This window comes from Amphiprion ocellaris, chromosome 21 (assembly GCF_022539595.1).
Source record: "Amphiprion ocellaris isolate individual 3 ecotype Okinawa chromosome 21, ASM2253959v1, whole genome shotgun sequence".
Classification (NCBI taxonomy): Eukaryota; Metazoa; Chordata; class Actinopteri; family Pomacentridae; genus Amphiprion; species Amphiprion ocellaris.
In genome coordinates, this window is record NC_072786.1 from 16,883,760 (window position 1) to 16,906,746 (window position 22,987).

Sequence of the window (22,987 nt, forward strand, 5' to 3'; positions counted from 1 at the left end):
ACATGTTTCTTTGTCCCTGCGGAGTAAAATAAAATAAATGATTCTTGCAACTGATATTTAATATCTGAACTTTGCGGCCGACTCTTAGGAAACTGGAAAAGGATTAAATTTAAGGTTAGTACAGTATGTCTGTGAAAATATCCTATAATGGGAAAATTTAGATTAACTAGACTTTTATTAGGAAATTTAACTTTCCTTTTGCAGTCATTAGTGTGAAGTAAGTGGTTTGTAGAAGTTATATTAAACTGTGCTAGGATATGAAGTAGTTTTTACATCTCCACATATATTGGTTTCATTCAGCTATTATTAGACATGTGATGAAGGAAACTGTGCCTCTCTAATTTAAGGCTGTGGTTAAGCTTTAATATAGTGAAACACAGTGAAGAAAAGGTCATTATTGAGTGTTTGCTAAGTACCATCCCTGTTACTGTTGCTTCACACCTTGTCCTACCTCTTAGATCAAACCTGATGAAGTTTTTTAAATCATTTTTCATCCAGAGGTAGAGTGAGTGATGATTTTACCAACTGTTTTATTGCAGATTTTGTCACTTTAAGCTTTCTGGCTATTTAAACTAATATTGCATCCATAAGTTGCTAGCTCACTTTGCAAATGCTTTTAGCTGTCCCATTTAAAAAGCACAACACCTTCTCACATTACGAGTTTCATTTTTATTGATTAATTTCCCTAAAATCAATGAAGAGCGGTACAGAGCTGTTATCCTAAACTCTTGAGTATCTAAGACGGACTTCCATACAGTGGGTAAATACTGCACAGTAAATGTGGCGGTTACAAACAACCCTGTCTAGTTAAACTCAAAAAATATTGTTAAGGTGCCATTGGGGCATTTGTAAGTCATCTACCCATCCACAAAGATGTCATTAAGTGGAACAATAAGTAGCATGGTAATGAGGAAACTGTCTGTGTAATGATACATTCCTTCCTTAAAGGTTCCAGATTGTGACCCTTTTCAACAAATTATTCAAAATCTCACATGACCCCAGATGTGTCTTTGAAATTTTAAGGTCAAAATATTGTAAAGATGGGAAATTTCACCGTGAATGTATATCCCCTGGTTTTAGTGTTGCTATAAACAAGTCGTTTCAGTGTCTTTAGCTTTAAATGTTGCTGAGCTGCTGCTGTCCACGCCCCCTTCAGGAAGAAGACTATGCATCTGTGATTGACAGTGCGGAGCAAAACAGTCCACTGCTTACTGGTGACAAATATGTGCATGAGTGTGAGAGACCATGACGTTGTATGGCTTCTATGGATCATTTCAGATGGATATAATGCTGTCAGACAACATTGCGGCTATATGCAGCTAGCAGAAGCAGCTAATGTTGGTTCCACAGTTGAAACGTCGCAGTTAAATAAAATTCTTACTTACTCTTAAAGGAGGAAGGCCCTCTAGTTGTGGGGGGCTTGATGAATGGCACAAGAACTTGTCTCTATATTTCAACAGCTTTTACTTTACACCTCCAAGTTTATAACAACTACAGAACATAATAAAGTGAATTTTTACCATGTGGGACCTTTAAGATACTGACAATATATTAAGTAACTAGATTTTTTTAAACCCCTCAAGCACTGACCCTGTAACATTACGTGTATAAATAGCTCACTTAACCGAGCACTGCCTAACCCTGCTGTGAATTATAAGACTTAGCCTGGAGCTCACAGGTATGCGAGAGGAGAATACATTTGCCTGTGGCCAGCTCTTAGCTTGGCACCAGGGCTAACCCTGGGCTACAAGTGAGCAGCGGGAACATTACTAATGAAAAGATCAGATGTGGGTTAAACAAGGGTAAAAATCAAGCCTCTCTCTTTCCCCTCTAGTGTAAATCCAGCTGTAATGGCACCAGGTTATTTATTTCAGTAACTAGGATGGTAATTGGAGCAGACTGAGTGACTTCACACTGAGGGGAAATGGAGCTGAAAATCAGCCCTGATGGCCAAAATAAAGGATTTGGATGGAGGAGCGGAAAACAGAGAGAGGGAAAGAAAGAGGAAAGGGGAAGAAAGGTGGTAGTAGAGGAAGAAAAACAGCGAGAAAGAAATTAAATAACGGGTGGAGACGGGGAGAGAAAGAGCAGAAGTACAGGCAGCTTGGTGGGGAGAAGGAACAGAAAACAAAACTGACAGAAACGACTGGAAAGGGAAAAAACAGTGAAATGTGAGGAAACAGAAGGAGGTTTGGAGAGACGCAGAATATAAACCTGAGTAATGGGAAATTAGAGAAGTTTGTTGTTATATTGTTCTGTAATGGTCAATTTGTCTCCGGCACGCTGTCATTAGCGTGCGTTCTCATGCATAAGCTCACACAGGAATCTGAGCTTCGCCAGTTCAGTCAAACATACGAGGAGTGATTGTGTGGAAAACGTTTCTGGTTAGCCAAATTAGGAAGTGAATTTTCTTCAAATTTCATATCTTAATGATCGCATGCCATATGTCATTTAGTGGAGACTTCGCAAATCCGCAAAACGTTGCCGTACAAGTGGCTTCGGTGGGAAGCAAAGGAAGTCAAAAAAACCATTGAAGGAATAATTCACAGTGAGCATGCTTTCAGCTCTTGCTTTGATTGGCTAATTGCTCACTTTCTATGGTTTGTGATTGCAATTTCATCTGTGTAAATGTTTGTAGGGGTCATTTGAGGTGAGCGGGCCTCAAATGCTGTACTAAAAACAAGAAATGCCAGTGTTGAACCTGTCGATGTGACTGTCTGCCTGCCTGCCCAGCTGCCTTTCTGTTTTTACTGTCTGCCTGCAGTTTCTTTGTGGTTAATTACGTCTTTCTGTCAGTTCTTCTGTCTCTTGTTCTTTCAAGATTGATCAAGCTGGCTAACCTAGTGCTCAACTCCTGTTTCCCCTCTCACCTTTCCCTCTCCTTCTCTCTCTCTTTCCCTTTTACTTTTATCTTTTCAATGCAACGCTGTCTCCTGCTCTACCCAGTCTTGCCTCAAGGTTAGTACCACACGCCTATTTTTCTTCCTTCGTCATTCTCCCCCCCATCTCTCTCATCTCTCTCCTTCATTGTCATACTGCGTGTCCTTGCATCGAGACACTCTCTCATCTCCTTCACTCTGTCATAAACTCTGTTTTTAATAATTCTCATCATATCTGCCTGTCTTTGAAGGAGACACCTTGACTTTCACTTCACTCTCTCTCCCTCTGTCACATCCCTGAGTCTTTGAAGAGGAGACATTATTGTTTCTTCCCTTCACTCTTCATTATAACACCCCACTAGTCTCTTCACCGTACCGGCATTTGAACTTTGATACTAGTACTTCGTTTAATAACTTCAAATTTGAGGCTACCGCAGAAAACAAGCAAAAATGTTGAAGCAAATGTATTATTAACTCCGACAGCTGTGAACTTTTGCTCAGATGTCTATTTTTTTTTCTTTTTACTTTGTTGCTCCTCTAGAACAAACACATTTTGTTCCTGTCACTACTTTTCTTAAGCAGCTAAGATGCCTCGATGGCCTTTATTTAAACAGATTTAGAATCGTATTTCACAATCTGTTCTAGTCGGTGACCTTTTAGCTCTGAAAACTGTCATGACCTCAGCAATTAGACCATTAACTTGTTCTTTAGGAGACATTTTGGAAGATCCCTTTCCAAGAGTTGGTGGAAAAGATTCATAGAAAGATCGACCACTCTCGTTTCTGTATGGCGTTGTTGTTGGAACCAGAAGCTTAGCTTAGAATAAAACCTGCAAACAGGCAGAAACAGCTAATTTGGCTCTGTTGAAGGGAAAACTTTGTACCAGGCAGACATGAAAGTGGTTGCAATCTTCCTGTACAATTATTGTTGAACTATTCCTTTAAATACAGCATTGTATAACATCATCCTTATCCAAAGAGCTTTCTTCTTTTTTGACTTTTAAATAATCCAACACGCACTCAGGAGGTCACTGTGTAATGAGATTTCAGCATGCAAACCCCAAGCCTGAATTTGCTCTTTTTTAACAGACATATCAAAGCTATATTGAAATTTCTCTGACCTACACATTGTGATCGACCACATAATAACTACTTCTTCTTTCTGTTTCCTGCATAAATCCGGTGGTCTGAGTGTTTTGTGTGCTCTGCTCTGCTTTTAAGGTCTCTCCAGTACCAGCTCCTTCTTTGCTCTTTCTTTCCTTTTCAACTTCTAGAGCCACTGTTCTCCCTGCCGTCTTGTCAGCTTTTTCATCGCTGTTGTTCTGGTGTTTTGTGATTCAACTCTAGAGGGGGAAGAAACAAAAGAAAAAGTTAGCGTTGCCTTGCTGTCTGCTAGACGACAGAAGACTTCTTCTCGTCTTCTGTCCTCTTTTTTGTTTTTTTCTTGCCTCTTTTTTTTTTCGGGTGGTTTTGATGTTGAGCTAAGGAACTCCTCATCCACTGCCAAATGTCTGACATCAAGGTTTCTGGAGCTTAAAAAGGAATTGCATTGTTTCGTTTTTTTGTGTGTGCGTGCGTTTGTGTGTGATCTGTTTGAGGTCCTGAGCGTTGAGGTGGTGCAGGGATTTGTCAGCTAATGGGTGACAACAAGCAGACATGCTCACAGTATCACAGACCATGCACATTGCCTTTTTTTGTTTTTGTTGTTCTTTTTTTTTTTTGTCCTGCACACACACATACACACATGCATGAAGGAATTTGCCAGCTAATAAGACAGCGAGGGTGACTGTGGAGAGTTATCTAATTAAAATGCATGCACACACAAAGAAACAGAGTTTGTTCTTAAGATAGGAGAAAATGAAAGACACCTTTATGCTTTATGCAAACATGCAGTAGAGTTAATAGTCTATAATCCCTGTAAATGATCATATGGTACTATATGCTGCAGAGTAGTGGTACTTGCGTTACCTGTCACATTTTTGCTCACTGTGGGTTCATTTTTTACTATGATATAAAGTCCTGCATCTTTATGAAAACAGCACAACCATGACTAGAAGTAGAGAGAACTCAGACATGTATTTTGAGCACTACAACACAGTTATAATGCCATAAATCATAAAAAAAAATTTTAAAAAGTTGAATTTCTTTGATTATTTATTTTACAAAAAATTAAACCACTTGGAGTAAATATGTACAATGTTTTTCCAAGTGCCCACATGTGCTACCAATATTGGAAAAAATAACCGTAACTGTCCATAATATAGATATTTTACTACTTGCATTTTTATTTTGTTTCCATACATTCCGTCTCTGCTGGGTGTAAACACAGCCTGCAGTTCAGCCCAGTCACACCACGATGTTCATAAATTTTTATAATATGACTGTTAATCATAGCTGAGTCACTGGAAGCTCTTCAGCTGCCACAATTATGCAGAATTTTTTGAGTTTTACAGAATCTGGTTTGATCAAATACTTTATTTTTGGCAATTTTTTATTGAATCTTGTAGAATAAAGTGATTTTGATGAAGTGTAGATTTGGTCAATTTCTCGACATAACTGCATGTCAGATACAAATACTGTTGGAGGGTTGAAAATTCAACCATTCTTTCTGTTTTAAGTTTTTAAATTCTGATAAATGGTTCCATTTAGGTGTTTTTTTTTCAAAGACAACATACTTTTCAAACCCAATTGCAAGTTTTGTGGTACAGAGGTTTAAAGGAATGCAGAAAGTTGAAACAAGTATTGAGAAATTGAGCTATCTGTGTCATTTTATTCTGTTAAGTCGTCAGCTCAGTTCACATCAGATCAGTTCATTATACGATGAAAATGAGACCAAAGAACAGACTGTCAGCATTTAATCCAACGACTTCACTGTTCTCCATGTTAAACAAAGACGCTGCCAAGATCAACTCCGGCTCTCTGTCACATGCTTACTCTGTTACTGCTATCTAAACACGCTCTGTTTAGGTGTAATGTTAGTTCTGAGGCGTGGATATATCCTGTAAATATGATTTAGCTTCCTAAGGACAGATGTGATTGAAAAAGAGATTTGTTTGTATCACAGTATTTTCACAGCTAGTTTCCAGTAAACCACACTGTGGAAGTTTGTCGACACACGCTGCCTCACCTCCTTATTTACCCCACAAATTTACTTACCCTCTACCAGGGGGATTTTCGACAGTCATTCCTCAAATCATGAAGTAAGTTTTTCCTCCACACCAACAGTGGGCAAGACACAACTATTATGTTTTTGATCATTTTTCTTTTTTTAATGTTTTATAGTTTTTATGGGCTGAGTAAACCAAACCAATATTTCCTGTATTTTCAAAGGAAATATTGAATTCCAAATAGTTAAAAGGAAATCCTTGATGTTAATGTTGGGCGAACTATGTGCAGTAAACATACATGAGGCCCGCGAGCATTTCTGATCAAATATTTATGCAGGACTCCAAATGTAATATTAATATTACCTTAATGTGGGTCCCTGAATATCAGCAGCATGCTAATGAGGGGAGGTTAAAAAGTTTTTTTATTTTATGGAGTTGGAGGTTTACTGAAGTTGCGTGTTTATGTGTGTATTTTCATTTCTACTGCTAATTACCAGTAACGTTCTGTATTTTTCCCACAACTTTAAGTTTTAATGAAGGATATTCTGCGTTGTACATTTGTGTGTATGTTCAGAATTATTTTTTTTATATATATATATATATATATATATATATATGAATATGTGTGTGTTTGTGTTTGTGATAAATGCATGAATGTATTTTTGAGGTTCTTAAAAATTTAGGAAGTTCAAAGTGCTGTCAAATATATCAGTGTGTTTATGTTCACACGTAATATGTGTTTACAGTAAATGCCATCATGTTTGTGTGTGTGTGTGTGTGTGTGTGTGTGTGTGTGTGTGTGTGTTTCTGTATGAGTGGTGGAAAATGGAGGCATGATACATTACATGCACTCACAACTCTATGTGTGTGTGTGTCTGTGTGTGTGTGTGTGTGTGTGTGTGTGTGTGTGTGTGTGTGTGTGTGTGTGTGCGCGTTTTAAATATTTGTGTGTGGTCCGACCTGGGGATTTGATCTAATACAAAGCAGGTTGTGTTCACAGCGACGACTGTGTGTTCGTCTATCTCGTGCATTTACACTGTGTGTTAGTGAGTGTATAAAGTGTGTAATTGTGTACTTGGTGTGTGTGTGTGTGTGTGTGTGTGTGGACGTGGTTTCACTGCACATTTGTATGTCGTGTTTACAGCGTTGTGGGTAGCGAACTCTCCTGTGATTCCACCTCCTCCAGCGGTTTGCAGCAGTTGTTGAAAATGATTTCAGTGGGAGAGAGAAGGAAGTATTTTACATATTAAAACAACTTCAAGTAGCGCCGAGCCGCCGCTTAGCAGAGCCACCGAGTTCACCAAGCTCCTTAAAGAAGAGAGTGGAAGGACAGTGTTTTAGTTTTTGCTTAAAGTTGCGTAAAATCCAAACTCTTTAAAGACTGTGTTCACGCTGTGTCTGGTTTGTTTGTCAAAAAATAGAGAGAGGACATGTGAGATGGAAAGAAAAGCCTGGGCTGACACATTTTTGTTGCATTTGAACCCAGGTCATGGCATCACAGTTACATAATAATATTGAGCTAATACGAATGCAATATAGACAGATTATCAGACTCTGCAGGGAAACTCCTCTATCAGGAGCAGATAGAGAACAGCAAGATTCAATAACTGCCTCATAATAAAGTAACACGCCAGAAGGCGTCTCTAAATGGGTTCAAAAGATGGCAAGATCTATTTATTTAATGTAATGATGCAAATAATACCATAGAATTGCAATCACTGATATGCTTCTGTCAGAATATTAATCTGTTTCACCTCGCTAGAATTACTGCAAATCATCATTACAAACTTACAGCTTTTAAGTTCAAGTCGACATCCCAATGTTTTGACAGATATGCACAGATTGATGCAGAATTCCAATAAAATCTGATGCAATAAACTAATGAAAGTAAAGTACTGAAAGACTTCAGTGAAACACTAGAAGAAACACAATCAGGATATATGTGTATGTGAAATCAATCAGGAAGAATTAAGGGAGAAATTAAGGCTGTAGAGGTGGATGTTCTAGAGGGCTGACCTCAGTTTTACCTGAGTTGGCAAGTGACAAAAAGGTACATCTCCAAACAGTGTCTGAGCATTTTTTCCACTGCAATATAAAGTCCTGCACCTCATTGGAAACAGCACAACCATGGCTAGTAGTAGTGAGAACTCAAAAAATGTTGGAGTAAAGTATAACAAAGTTAGATTGCCATAAATCATAAAATGTGGTGTTCAGCCCAGTTCAGCCTGAAAATCCCATAATTTTAAGCACGTGACTTTTGTTCGCAGCTGCGTCACTGATGGCTTGATGGTTGCAGAGAGGAGCACAGAAATTTTAGTTTTTTAGGTAATCTGGTTAGCGTTATCAGTTTATTCTTGACAGTTTTGCAAATGAGACATGAAGAATAAAGTGCTTTCGATTAAATATCGCAATTTTAAGCTTAGATTGTTCTGATTCAGATAAATTGTGTACTTGTGGTGTTTTTTTTTCTAAAACAACATGCCTTTCAAACCCACTGGTGGGTTTTGTGGTTCAGATTATTAGTTGAGCACACCAAGAATATTTTAAATAAACTCTGACAGAGCTAAAAGTAGAAAAATTGATGTGTCAGAAAGAAGGTTTTTCAACAGTTTTGATAGAAAACATTTTTTAGTGGAATCTGTTTTTAACACATGAGCTGCAGATTAATCAATAATTTAAATAATCAGCGGTATGATTACTAATTGCAACCCTTAATTTGAATCTATATTGTTCCGTTTTTAAAACAACAACAAAGAACAAAAATACTTTAATTTCTGTGGAAGCACAGCCTGCAGTTCAGCCAGAAAGTCTGATATTTTCCATCTTAGATTCCTTTAAAAATTGTGCTTTATAACCATTTAGAGTGACTAACTTCCTATAAATATGCAGTTGCAGCATATATGTGAGGATCAGTGTCTTAACAGGCCTGATTTATGTGCGCACAATAAGCCTTTATGACAAAAAAATTTTAAAAATGTTTGATTGTTTGACTGCTGTGATTCATGGATTTTTTTAGAGGTGAGAAGAGGAGTTAGAAGGAAAGTAGAGCACAGGAGATGGAAGTGACAAAAGAGGGAGAGGCAGGAAAAGCAGTGAAGAAATGGGCCATGGTCTGATGAAAATATTTTATCCGAAGGAAAGGGTAATGTTGCATTTGGAGAGGGTGTGCGTTCGGGGGACGCCGAGAGGAAAGAGGATCGGCACATTTGTCTTTTTACATTGGCTCAGTGCAAATAAATGATCGCTTTTCATGCAAATAATTGTAACGCAACATGCAAAGAAAAATGGGGGGAAAGAGTTTGAGTTAGAGCAAGAAAATTCCAGCGAGAGTTGAGAGGAGAAAGTCACTGCGGTCGGATGCTAATGCGCGATAGTTACCCATGCAAATGACGTACGTGCTGAAAAGTGAGCAAAACAAGTGTTTAGCATTAGCAAAAGAGCCAAAACTGAGAGTTCAAGAGGGAACTGAGTGTTGTGTCAATAGGAAACATTGTGAACGAAAAGCCTATTCCTCATGCACTCGCATACATACAGTAAATGTAGCATGAAGGGGGGAAACCTCAGAGAGCTAACCAGATGGTTGGAGCTTCCTGGAAATCCTCCAATAGGAACATTCCTGCCTGTTTATGACCTGTTACACACACACAGGGCGTATAGCACAAAAATGAGCTCCAAATATTCAAATAACTTTATCCCACATTCAGGGTGCAAACTGGAATCAGGACTGAACAAAAGAAGCAAAAAATATAATGTATGTGACTCCACGCTTACTTCATCTGCCGTCTCGGTTAACATTTGAACCCAATTTGCACAAAAGTCATGCGTGTTTAAAAGCAAACGTACGAGTAAAAAACACACTGATGATTATTCTGTGAGTTTTGAATGTCCAGGTGCTGCAGAGCAGATTTTTGGCCCTGTTATTACTTTTCAATTTCTCTTCCAGCTCCCCATATTTCTCTGGATGGTTTGGAATTGGGCCCCCTGGACCTTTTAGCAAACACATAGAGGATTTTATGTTACCATCTTCTGCCAATATAATTTCTCAACCTTTCTGGCAATGGTATTGATGTGAAAACCATTTGATGGATTGCTCCCATTATTTTAAGCTAGTTTAGCAGGTAGTTTATGGCGTAGAATGACATGAAAAATGAAATCGAGGGGTTGTAGTTAAATAATGACACACTGGAATGTGTGGATGTAAACAAACTTCTCGTGAATTCAAAGAATAAACTGGAAAATCATGCTCACACCTTTGTGGTGCACAGACCAAAGTTAAAGGTCATGTGACGATGCAAACCTGTTTACATGTTCACAAACAAAATCTGCTCGTAAAATAAGGATTTACCGGGAGGTCAGATGCTTTGCTGCTGTATGAGACACAGTTTGCTGTAGATTCCCATTACTGGAAGTCGGCTCTTTTACTGGCAGTTGCAGGAGTAGACATAAAGAAAATGGATTTATCTATGAGCTTGTAAAAAGTTGTAAAAGGAGCACACACACACATGCACGCATAAATATTTGCACAGTGCAGACAAACGTACTGTACACATACTAAATAAAAGCAAACATGAAAAAGGACTCAAGGACATACGCAGACTGAAAGAATGACTTTTATTGAGTTTGATCCGTTTCTTATGTGTTAGTCAGCAGTTTAGTCTGCCTTTGTTTGACTTATCTTTCGTCTGTGTCATGATTCAGTAGACGTTCTTCAACCTTACGGGCAATAGCCTGGTTTATTCCACATCTGCGTGTGTGTCTTCAGTATGAAAGGTATGAAAGGTCCTGATCAAGTCAAGCTGCTCTGATAGCTGATAGCTCTGTGACAGAGCCACAATGGCCTCCAGACAGCTTAAACGGGGATTAAACTTTTTCTCCAAACCCACCAGACTCTCCCAAACCCGTGTCTCCCACAAGGAATCACTCGCTCTCTCTTTCGCCCTCTACCTCCTTCGTTCCCCAGATGATGATTTAGGCTCTGCTTCCCGACACCCAGTAATCCCTCTGTGAAAACATGCTCACACATCCCACTGTGTGGAAATCGCAAATGTCATTGATTCATCGATTTTCCCCGGATTCCTCTGCTGATCTTTACATTATATCAACCCGAGGGAATGTTATCATTGCACTGCGCTGCCCAGGATCACAGTATCTCATTGTACGATTGTAACAACTTGACTCTGTGGTTTAATTTGCTGTATTAAATGTCAGCTGCAGACGTGTGACTTCCCAGTGCTGCAAACTCTGGCATATTCAGTTTGGTTGTGTGAGGTCGACGTGGCACATATTTGCTGTGAGAGCTCGTATTACAGTGTTGGTATTATGCAAAGCTGGTATTTCTTTTTTTTTTTTTTTTTTTTTTTTTTAGGAAATAGCTCCATTCTAAATAATTTTTCAGTGTGATGTTAAATCAGAAATCAACAATATTTAGTGTGCGCTGTGTATTTTCTAATTCGAGGTTTGAATCGTGTGGGGAGTTTCTGTGAGGGAGTAATGCTGCCTTCTTCCAGCTGGATTGTTTGAACATTTTTCCAAAATATTTATTTTAACCCTTAGGTGCACAAGTGATTGGACCCTACACTCGTGAAGAAGTTGGTTAACAATGACCCGCTCAAGAATCAATGTGTTTTTCTGCCATTTTTGTCGTTTTGGTTAAGAATAATAATTTGTATTATTGTTTTCATTGTATTTTTGTCTACACAAGAATTATTTCATGTTTGAAATATGTTTATTTTCCCATTTATAACAGATTTTGAACATTTTGATAATTGAAAAAGAAGAATATTGCACAGAACAGCAGTAGAAGAATGTCAACATCTATTTTGTTGGCATTTTTCCGCTCTTTTCCTCTAACTATTGCTGCTCTCCGTCCCTCCAAGTGTGTGCACTGCATGGCCTCTTGTATGATATTATCAGTGATAAGGAGCTTGGGGTAGTAATACAACTATTACAGTTTCTTTAAAAGTATAAAAGGGAACTTAAAAATGTAAATGGAATGGTATCAGAAAGATATTTTTGAGGTATAGCTGGAATATGAAGTGATACAAACTTTTACATTACAAAGATATTGCGAGAAAATAACCTCACTGGGTCATTTTTGACCCACTTATGCATCAAAGGGTTGAGGCAATAAAGGAAAAAGGAGAAGTGACATGCAACAAAGATTCCTGGCTGGACATGAGCTGAGGATGTCAGCATGTCAGAAAGATGAACAGGAAGCGCTATTTTGTTTAGGTATTTGTACTTTCTTTGACATAATCCTTGAAAACAAATGGATTTTTGTCCGTAAATTGCTTATTTTCCATAAAACCTTTTTAAAGTTAAGTTATAATAGACAGTTGACCGTGATGCAGACTTCCAGTTGAGTTGTGTGTTTTTAAAATATACATATGGACTGATGCATTTATAGATTTTGTCATCCGACTTTCCTATAGTAAATGCTTGTGGTCCAATGCTAGTGATGGAATAAAACAGTGTGTATTTCTGCCAGCATCTGTTCACTTAAAGCTGTTTTTAAGTCATCAGTTGATAGATAATATATTATTATAAACTCTGTATTGAAATCTGTTTTGCCACAAACAAGGAAAAACTAGTTAAACTTTGCACAGAACAACCCCACTTACATCTCTGGAGAGTTTTAGCGCTGACTTATTTATTGTTTTTTTCTGTTTCTGCAGACAGATGAAGGACCAGTCGAAGAAAGTGGCCAACCTGAAGCACAAGGAGCAGCTGGAAAAGAGCAGGAACGCCCAGCTGATGGAGGAGGCCAAGAAGAGAGAGGACAATATGAACGAAAGCTCCCAGCAGATAAAGGTACGAGGGAGGAGACCGAAAACTTACGGAGGGTGCAGGAGCAAAATGAGCCTCTTTTGAATATTGTCTGCTGCCACAACACCATATCATTATAACGGGACAGGGAGCAGCCTGAGGCGACGTCAAACACACTCACTCTCAGAGCTGTCGGTCAGGGATTGTGTGACTGAAGAGGATAACTGACAGTGAAAGCATGTAGAAGATGCAGAGGGGAGAAAAACAAATGGTTCGACATGTGAATGGCAAAAAGGTTGATTAGAGGAGAAGGAAGGGATCCGCACAGAACTATGAAATGAATGCTTTGGGTTTTAAAATGCTTCCTGCGGTCTGAGAGCATCTTCTAATTGTCTGCTGGGTGTGTCGAGTGACCACCAGACAAACAGTCACATGTGGGGTGATGATTGTGATTTTTCCTCATATTTCTACAGATTGCAGGGTTTCTTTCACTTCTTCTTTTTCTCTCGTTTTTTAATTTCACTCTTTCACCCCAAATTTCCTCCTCCTCTTCCTCCTCCTTTCTCCTCTTCCAGTAATAGTCAACCTCAGTGGCCTGTTTGATTACAGGCAGATGAAAACAGTCAGCGCGGGTGTGTTGGTGCAAATACGCTATGATTGATCTCTGGTTTAAGGAGTTTGGAAGTTGTCATTTCTGCGTATGTGTGCGGTTAGCAGATGAGCTGATGGTTTTGTGAGTCAGTCAGACTTATGAGACCGCAGTGGTCACAACCATAACTAGCGTGTGTGGATTTTCGAAGTCACTATGCATCGCTTAAACAGCACTGGAAATGGAATGCGAAGAATAATTCAGGCCATAAATTTAATTCATTACAATATGAGGTTCTAATTCAATTAAAGTCCATCTCAGTCTGCATAGTTAGACACCCAGTAATGTTGGATCACTGAGGATTCAGTATTCTCTGCACATGTGTTGGAGATGTTCTGGAGGTTTGTTCACGGCCACTGAAATGTCTCATCCCACCCAGTCCCCATCCGTTATTCATTCAGCTCTAATTTAACCAGGACACTCAGCTGCCTGGAAAGAGGGAAAATATCTGTTTTTATGGTGAAGCTGTTGGGAAGCTCGTGTAGTCATTCTGCTTAGACACAACTTCATGTCTGATGGGAATCCTCAGAGACAGATAGAGATCACACCGTCGAGTTCGGGAGTCTTTTTTGCAGCTTACTACAGTTGTAGGGAGAAGCAGACTTGAATGAGGAGTGTCCAAGGTTTTTACTCAGGGGAGGTGCTGAGCAGGATGTGACAGTTAGAGCTGCTTGTACAGGAACCTTTGAAGACACTCTGACAAATAAGGTGGCTGTCAGGTCGCGCTGCGCTTTTATGTACCAGCTGATTCTCCAGCTACTGTACAGCATTTCTCAAATTGAGAAATAATTCTCTAAAACCTAGTTTTTTGACGTCATGATGCAAAGAAATGTACTGATGAAAACAATCTAGTGTGTATTTTAGGTATCTACTTTATAACAGCAGTTATAATAAACAAATGTGGTCTTTAAAAAGTCTAGAAATAGCGGAAAACATCCGTCACAGTTTACCAGATGTAAGTATCTTGTTTTATCCAAGCTACTATACAAAAAGATAGATGAACCCTTTATGCCATCACTCATAGGTTTTTTAAACAGTAGTTTTGAGGCTCAGCGTGGTGGCTTTGACTTCTCCAAACTCCTGACTAATCCAAAAGCTAGTGAAGTGGTGCAAACATCTCTGGACCATGGATCCACTTGTCACTAAAAGCAGCCGCACAATAATGCATGATTTTAAGCCTGAATACAATTCAAACGGCTGAGTTATTTTAAAAAAAATCATCAACAGTCATGAACAAGGAAATTACCTATAGTAAACAAGTTTATCTCTGCTGTGAAGTTTGACATTTCAACACTGGGGTCTATGGGGATTGACTTAGTCTTGGCCAGTATGAAGTGGACCATTGGAGAACTAGCTTCATTTTTCATCCTAGAGGTTACTACTTGGGTTTATCTACTTAAAAGTCCAAAAATAGTCAATTTAACACACAAGAAGCTGAAACACATTGTTAACCATGTTAGCAGCTCTAGAAATGGATGTCCATCACTTTTGTCCAGACTAAAGTGTCTTAACAAGCATTTATTGTTCAAGGTTTAAATTTGCAGATTTGAGTGAAATGTTTCCATTACCTTTCAATGGATTTGTACAAAATTTGATCCAGACATTCATTACCTCCTCAGGATGAATTGGAATAAGGTTTAGGATTCATTTTGAACCGTCATTAGTCCTTTTCCAATACTTTGTTTTATGATCAAAAATTACCATTAGCCTCAGTTACACTTTTAGCTAATTAGTGAAAGGTAGCATGCTAAACTAAGATGTTAAACACCACCTAAACCTCCTCTCCTAAAGGTCAACCTCATGAAGGCAGTAGCATCTTTAGTTTCTCAGCCCCTTAACATTTGCACCCTCCATTTTTCAACTAAAAAAGACTAAACACTCAGAAGTGTGAAAATATTGTGCAGCTCATGGTGGTTCATCAGGTTGCTTCTCCTGCCAACACAAAATGTAAGAATCTGCCATTCTGTGGCAAGGTAAGGGACCATAAACTCCCATACAATTTTGTTGGTGAATGGGACTGTGTTAAAAAACAGTGTATGTGAGCCCAGAGACCAGGAGAGAAGTAATCATGTAAAGTACATCTGCGTTGGAAAACTCTTGTATGTTTTCTTTTCAGGTGTTCATTTATTTTGTTGTGATACTGTGGTAGGCCTTCGAAACCCTACACAATTTACATACTGTTCTGTGATAATTTGAAGTAGTCCTATACTTTTAAATTCTTGAGTCTTTGGAAATGTTTACACTGAGCAGAGCTGGACTTTGCTGCTGGCCCCATTTTCAAAAGCTGAGCCAAAAATGCAACAGTTGCGTAGTGATGCTAAAGAAAAGCAAAAAAACCCCAAAAACAAAGCACAGTTTCAGCGCATTTTTAGCATCAACGTCATTGATTATGCCGACTAATCACGACCGCTCTAATTTCTATGGCTGCAATGATATTGATATTTTAAGATGGTTTCCACCATTTAAAGGCTTTCTGCTTTCCGACATGTAATATTTGCTTCTTAAATATCCAAATGGAATTCAAAATACAGCAGCAAAATAGTTAGTTGACCAGTTTTCAGGCTGGTGGACTAATAGATGCTGGATTAATCATGTCATCGTCTCTTCTCTTGTGCACTTTCTCTGTGTAGGACTCCCTCCGTCATAAGGAGGATCGCATTGAGGAGCTGGAGGAGGCGCTGAGGGAGAGCGTTCAGATCACAGCAGAGAGGGAGGTGGTTCTTGCCCAGGAGGAGCAGGCCCGAACACAAGCCGAGAAACAGGTACTTCGTCTTTCAGTAGCTCATAGAGTGACATACGCTGGTGTTCCTGCATGCATTTGGAGAATCCTCACCCCTAAACGTGACCCAAACTTTCCCTGAAACTCAACTCCTGTCAGTTATTCTTTCACACCAACACAAATGTCATCTCTCCTGAGGATTTCCTTCATTTTACTGCCTTTGTGGGACACTTGAAGAAAGCGCACACAGAAAACATCCGTAGGGCAACATATAAACTTTTTTTGACACATCTAAAAGCGGCTAATGGAAGCAGCAACATACATGCCAACTGAGCTCATTCAGGTGTGGCTCTGTGTGTGTGTTTGCCCAGTCACTCTTCATTTGCAGGGGAGGTAAATGCATCCCTATTTAAAGAACAGCTTGCATTTTGTCCACTGTGGCCTGCAACACACAAACAGCCTTTTTTTTATGAACGGCCGCTCCAATTTGTAGCGTGTTTTATCTAAATCGAGTCAGTAGGGAAGCTCATGAGGGTGTTGAGGTAGGCTCTGAAGGGAAGGGTTTGGTGGATTCAACCTCAGACCGCTGGGAGTGTATATGTTGTTGTTCCCCTGGGTACCAGCGACTGGACGAGGCTGTAGAAAAGGGAAATGTTCCTCGGTGCCTGGATGGGTTTTGACAAGGGGGGGAATAGTGTGGGCTGAAAGAACGAAAACTACCCTGAGAAAACATGGTCGGCTGTAGCTGTTGGCAAAACGGCTGGACTCCATTGTTATTACTGCCTCTAAATGTTGGCTGTCTGTGCTAGCCTTTACTTACTGGACTTCTTCTGGACAGACACATGAAGACAGGCATGCAAACAGATGTTTCACTTTTGTATTTCGCCTACACCATCATCCGTTGTAAATGCTAATGAGCAGCACGGCAGAATAAGTTCCAGACAGACAGATGCAGCAGAAAAAAGACATATCTTGAGCAAAGATAGACAGATGCTAGAGGACATGATGGACAGACAAAAGCAGAAACATGGATGATAGGTTGCCATCCAAAATGCGCTCTTCAAGTTTGGCTTCTTCAACTCTTTCATTTCAAATTCTAGTCATGACCCTGAGGTTTTCAAAGTACAACAGGAAAACATGTTTAAAATGATGCACACGACAGGTTGGATTTGCCTTTTGATGTAATGATGCAACCAAAGAGAAACAGCATTTTGGATGTGGGTATTTGACACTCTTGGATTGCAGCTTTAATTATGGGTTTGAACAGAGAAATAAGGAAAATGTGAGTCGAAGTCAGGAAAAAGTAATTTATTAAATTGTTACTTTGTTAAGAGTAAATTTAAAAGCAATTGTGGGCACGTTGAGAATTTTCTTGCTTTCACATCAGTAAAGATGCCTTTTGTAGCGCCTAACTGTTAATAAAACATTACTTCATGTTTTTCCCACATACATACATAGACACATTTTTCATTGTAGGGACTTTATTGGTGCTCAGGAACCCTAATTTAATTTCAACCAAAAGAGCAAGGGTCTTTTTTTAGCTTTTTGACCATAGTTTAAGGGGCCAAGACAATCCTTGCTCTTGCTGTAGTGCGTTTTGATGCCACCAGAAGAGTTTCTTCTTCTATCTTTTGCTGAGGTAACTACCACAGATTGGTCAAAAACAAACTTTGCTGCTTCTATAAATCACCTGAAGCTTCATTCACACAGTAAGCAATGATTTGTTACCACAAACATCGATATATGAAGAATGGATGGACATTTCCTGTAAGCAGGGAGCTACAAAGAGATGCTAAATGAGCTGAAAGCAAATGCAAAATAAAGACAGCAGCAATTTACAGAACAAAGCAGGAGTACAAGAGAGAGAAACCAAATTTTTTCCCTTTTTATAATTGTGGTTGGTGAGACATCATCTCTATTTTGCAGACAGCTGCTCTGGAGTTTTCGGTGCCCTTTTCAACCTCAGCGTGTCTCTTTTGAATCGATTTATTGATTCAGACATCAAGGTTGTGTGCTAATTGCTGCCAGAATAATTTGTCTGCTCATTACATGCATCAGGGATGTGCAAAGAGGACTTTCAGTTCCTAGTGTAGTTCCTGAATTTAGTAGCTTGTTCCTGTAGCAACTTGCTGAAAATGGCTTGTACATTTATAATCTATGGGTTTATTGCAATTCCTCATAACAAAGGTGAAGGTTTGTGGCCTTTATCAGGGCAAAAAAGCTCTAAACTTTAAGGGTTTTACCATGACGACGACTAGATCAAGTGAAAGTAAACACAAAAAGTCTTGATCATGGTTTAATTTGTTTACATTAATTGTGCCAAGGTATCACATTAAATTTGGCAGGGATACATAGAAATACTTCAAAATGCTACAAGTGGCAGCTTTAATTAGACAGAACAGAGGCCATTTGGGCCAGCGCAGGGTCCTGGAGAGCGTCCTCGTGTTAAACGTCAGTGTGTGGCAAACGAGTGGAGATGGCAGCCAAACACTCAGTGCAGCCCTCTCCCAACATCAACAACACTAACTCAGCCTTTCAGCACAGACACGCACGCACATGTGTGTATGTGGCACTTCTAGACAGGATAGTAATACACAAGACAGCGGACCACATGCATGCATGCTTCTTCAAACACACACGCACGGCTGACAGACGTGCTAACTGCTATTTAAACAGCGCGCCGACACTGGACAACATCCCATTCAGCAGGAGCCAGGTGGACGCCACTTTGGTTTTTCGAACTGGAAACGCGTCTCTATATCCACAAGTAAATTGTAAATAAATATTTTTGTGTTCCCGTTTTTACGACTGCGTCACTGCAATTTACTTCTCACATAATGATTTATAAAATGATGACAGAGGGAGACAATTTCCTCCCTTAATGAGGCCGGCCTGTTCAAAGGCACACACATTGCTTATTATAGTGTTGGCACCCTCACATATGCAAATGCAGCCAAACCAGGCACATTTATACATACACCCTGACTCCATATTGGTATACATACACACTGCACACACACATTTTCATGCACAGCTATATATTGACAACATGTGTGTGTGGATGTGTGTGTGAGGGACAGTCCCATAAGCGTTTGACCAACACCACATGAAAATATACTGAACCTTTTCTGCTAGACATGAGTCACTACTGTATGTGTGATCACTGGAGAAAGGTGCGTGTGTGTGTGTGTGTGTGTGTATGTGTGTGTGTGTGTGTGTGTGTGTGTGCGTGTGAGTGTGTAGGTGTGTGTGCGTGTGCATGTGTGTGGGTGCTTGTGTGGGTGACAGAGAAATGAGTCAACAGTATGACACACTCCATCTGTCTCTTCCGAGACCAAACTAAAGACAGACGTTCTCCTCTCCAGCTTCCCGTCTTTTATTAACCAGACAATTTTAATTCTTGACCTCAGTGCACCTTCTTCTCTCTTTCATCCTTTCCTACTCTTAACCCTCTGATCCCCGCAATATGCCAGCAGATTTGAAAAGCCTGTTATCTTTTACAAAATTGCCAAAATTACACCATTTATCAGAGCCAGAGACTGTAAAAAAAGAGAGGATGATCGCATTTTAAACTCATCTGAGACATGTTGTTCGGTAGAGAAAAATAGCCAAATTTATGCTTTAAACTGTGACATGTCATCATAATCGCTTTATTGTTCACAACCCGAACCCCCCCCCCCCCCCCCCCCCCCCCCCCCCGGCAGATTCAAAAGGCATAATATCTTTTAAAAATAGTTTTATCAAAGTCGGAAACCACAAAAATGAGTGTCACCTTTTCAACTGTCCTTGAATTTTGTCATTTGTGACGTTCAGTTTTGTTGGGAAAATGGAGCAAATCTAAGTTTAAAAAAAGAATATTGCTTCAAATCCCTTTTTTCACATCTCATTCAAAAATAAATCATTTGACCAGATTCTGTGAAAAAAACAAAAAAAAAAAAAAAACAATTTGCAGCTTTTTGCGCAACCCAAAAGCTATTTGTGACTAAAGCTTCAACCTAAAGTCAAGTGACAAGAAATCAAGGAGTTTTTTGCTGAACTTGGCTGAATTGCAGGCTGTGTTTACAATGAAAGTAGCAAAATATCTCTTCTTCCAGGATCGGTAACACCTGTGACGCCCCCTTTTTCTAGGCTCAACTTTAAATAAATAATCAAATAAATTCAACTTTCCTTTTTTATGATTTATGGCATTGTAACTGTGTCATACTGGACAAAAGACATTATTGAGTTCCTTCTACTTCTATTTATGGTTGTGCTGTTTCCATAGAGGTACAGGACTTCATACTGCAGTGAAAAATGAGCTCACAGTGAGTAAAGATGTGACAGGAGCAAAAAAACAGCCAGAAACTGCTTGGGGCTCAAAGGCTTAAAATGAAACTGAAACCACTTTTACACAAGTACAGACACATTGAGAACCACTGAAGGGGTTGCTGTCCTCCTCTGATCCAGCATCTCCATTCCCATCCGGGCCTCGTCACTCCTCACCTCTCCCTGCATCTCTCCGTTCTCCTCCCCCATCTCTCTTTTATTTTCATCAGTCCCATGTTTTCCTTCTTAGCCTCCTCTCCTTTCTTTTTATTGTGTCTGACTTGCCTTGTTAACGCTGCTTGTGTGTGGGACTGCTCCATGTTTTGTGCATTTTCCTCTATCTGGTTCCCTCTCTTTCATGTTCTTAGCATTTGCTTTTCATAAATTCGTTCTCTCTTTTGCTGCATTTTTTCGCTTATCTTTTGTTGCATCTCTTTTTTCCGCCTTCCCGTAAGTTCTTCTTTATGCTCTCCTGCACCCATCTTCCTCTTATTTTCCGTATCCCGCGTCCTTTCCTTCACCTTTCATCCTTCCTTGCATCCTTATCTCCTCCTCCCTCACTGCTTTCACTGCCTCTTCTCACATCTCTCTCTTTCTCTCTTTGTCTCTCTGTCATTTTGTATGCAGCTCTCTCACATTCCAATGCATGAGTTCACCACAAGCGGATTTAGGTGGTCAAAGGTAACAAACATCATCGCATCCCTCACTCACTTGTGTTTTACATTTCTTTTATGAAGTCTTTTTAAAAAAATTTTTTTTCGTTACATTCCTTCCTTTTTTTTAAAGTGTGAACACAAATCCCTTTTTTCTTTCAGCCTTGACCAGCAAACTGCTTCATCTGCTGTGAAAAGAATCTCTTTATTTGGTCAACCTTAATTTCTTGATTTGATAGAAGACCTCTGATAGCGACCTTTAGTACTTTTTTGATTAATTTTTTACCTGCAGTGACTTTGTATCAATTAAACTATGACCAAAAAAAAGCTCATTATTTTCTCTGATTCGATCTCATTTTCATTTTCCATTTTTCCTCCATCTCTCATCGCTATGTCTACATTGCAGATGTATAATATTTATGACACAGACGATGAATAGGCGAAAGGTGAGAATCCCTGGTTTAGATGCTTTTCGTGGTGGAATAAAGAAAGAAGCTATAAAATGAACTTTCTCAGGTCAGCAACCTGAAGATCATGGTTCTGATGGATGTGACGCTGTGTTGCCCATTAATAATATGAATAGTCAGACACATTTCTGTGCTAATTTCACTAGTAGTTCCACAGATGACCACTTGAGGCAGACTCCGAAAATGAGTCAATCCTCAAAGACCTCCATGATAAAAGGACCAAATCTACAACACAAACATTCAGGTTTATGACCTGGTACAAAAACAGTTTTTGCCTCTATAGCTAATTTTTTTTTATTAGAATTTTACAGGAGGTAATTTCTTAAATAACTTGCCTGTTAAAATTGCATTTATGTTTAGTATTCTGTAGGGCACAACTGCTTTGATTCACAGATTGGTATCATCACAGTACAGTCCATGGTCTACCTCAGCTCAACTCACACCTCATGCCTTTGCTCTATTATTTAGATAATCCAGTCGTTAGGAAGACTCAGATACTGCCAAGATAGCGATAGCCGAAGCCAACACACTGAGTCTGTGTTCCAAATTACAGATTCTGTCTTTTCCTTACATTACTTCACATACTACGGCTGCCTGTACACATGACTATACCAGATGTAATGGGACATCCTGGTATTTTTGACATACTCTATTTGACATACAACTGGAACACACTAAATCTTTTTCTGACATACTATATAGTATGCTGTTATTGATAATGGAATGCACTCTGAGCTTCAAAACACAGAGGGATCATCCATCAGTGTACACTACCGTTCAAAAGTTTGGGGTCACTTAGAAATGTCCTGATTTTTGAAAGAAAAGCAGTTCTTTTCAATGAAGATGACATTAAACTAATCAGAAAATACAGTCCAGACATTGTGATTGTGATAAATGACTATTCTAACTGGAAACAGCTGATTTTTAATGGAATATCTACATAGGGGTACAGAGGAACATTTCCAGCAACCATCACTCCTGTGTTCTAATGCTACATTGTGTTAGCTAATGGTGTTGAAATGCTAATTGACGATTAGATAACCCTTGTGCAGTTATGTTAGCACATGAATAAAAGTGTGAGTTTTCATGGAAAACATTTGAACAGTAGTGTATGTCAAAATAAATAAATGACCCCTAAATCCTTCTTACACATCTCAGGATAAACACTTGTTGCAGAACACTGACAGCATTTTTCTACTTTATCACTTATTACACGATGAGCTAAAACAACACTGACAACAAGTACAATTGCAGTGTGCACGGCCCTTTCATTTGATGCATCTTTTATGTATTTATTTGGCATAAGCCAGAATTCCATTTCTACATGAAGAGTAGCGCTGTTTTTTATTATTGCAGGGATTGTGTTATCTCATCGTACACACTACCGTTCAAAAGTTTGGGGTCACCCAGACAAATTCATATTTTCCATGAAAATTCACACTTT

The 22,987-nt window shown here is 39.2% G+C and overlaps 1 protein-coding gene across 11 annotated transcripts in view; it reads left to right on the forward strand.

The window, feature by feature from the left end:
* Window positions 1–22,987, forward strand: part of LOC111575146 (ELKS/Rab6-interacting/CAST family member 1-like) — a 196,946-nt gene that overhangs the window by 70,240 nt on the left and 103,719 nt on the right. For 4 of the 11 annotated variants that reach the window (XR_008600184.1, XM_055006387.1, XM_055006388.1 and 1 more), the window contains 4 exons: window positions 2,947–2,958; window positions 12,660–12,795; window positions 16,030–16,161; window positions 21,051–21,104. Coding sequence is in view for 8 of the 11 variants with exons in the window: in XM_055006387.1 (XP_054862362.1) it covers window positions 2,947–2,958; window positions 12,660–12,795; window positions 16,030–16,161; window positions 21,051–21,104 (334 nt within the window). In the remaining 3 variants the exon portion in view is untranslated. The remainder of the gene's footprint in view (window positions 1–2,946; window positions 2,959–12,659; window positions 12,796–16,029; window positions 16,162–21,050; window positions 21,105–22,987) is intronic. The other 7 variants (XR_008600185.1, XR_008600186.1, XM_055006390.1 and 4 more) reach the window with 3 other exon arrangements.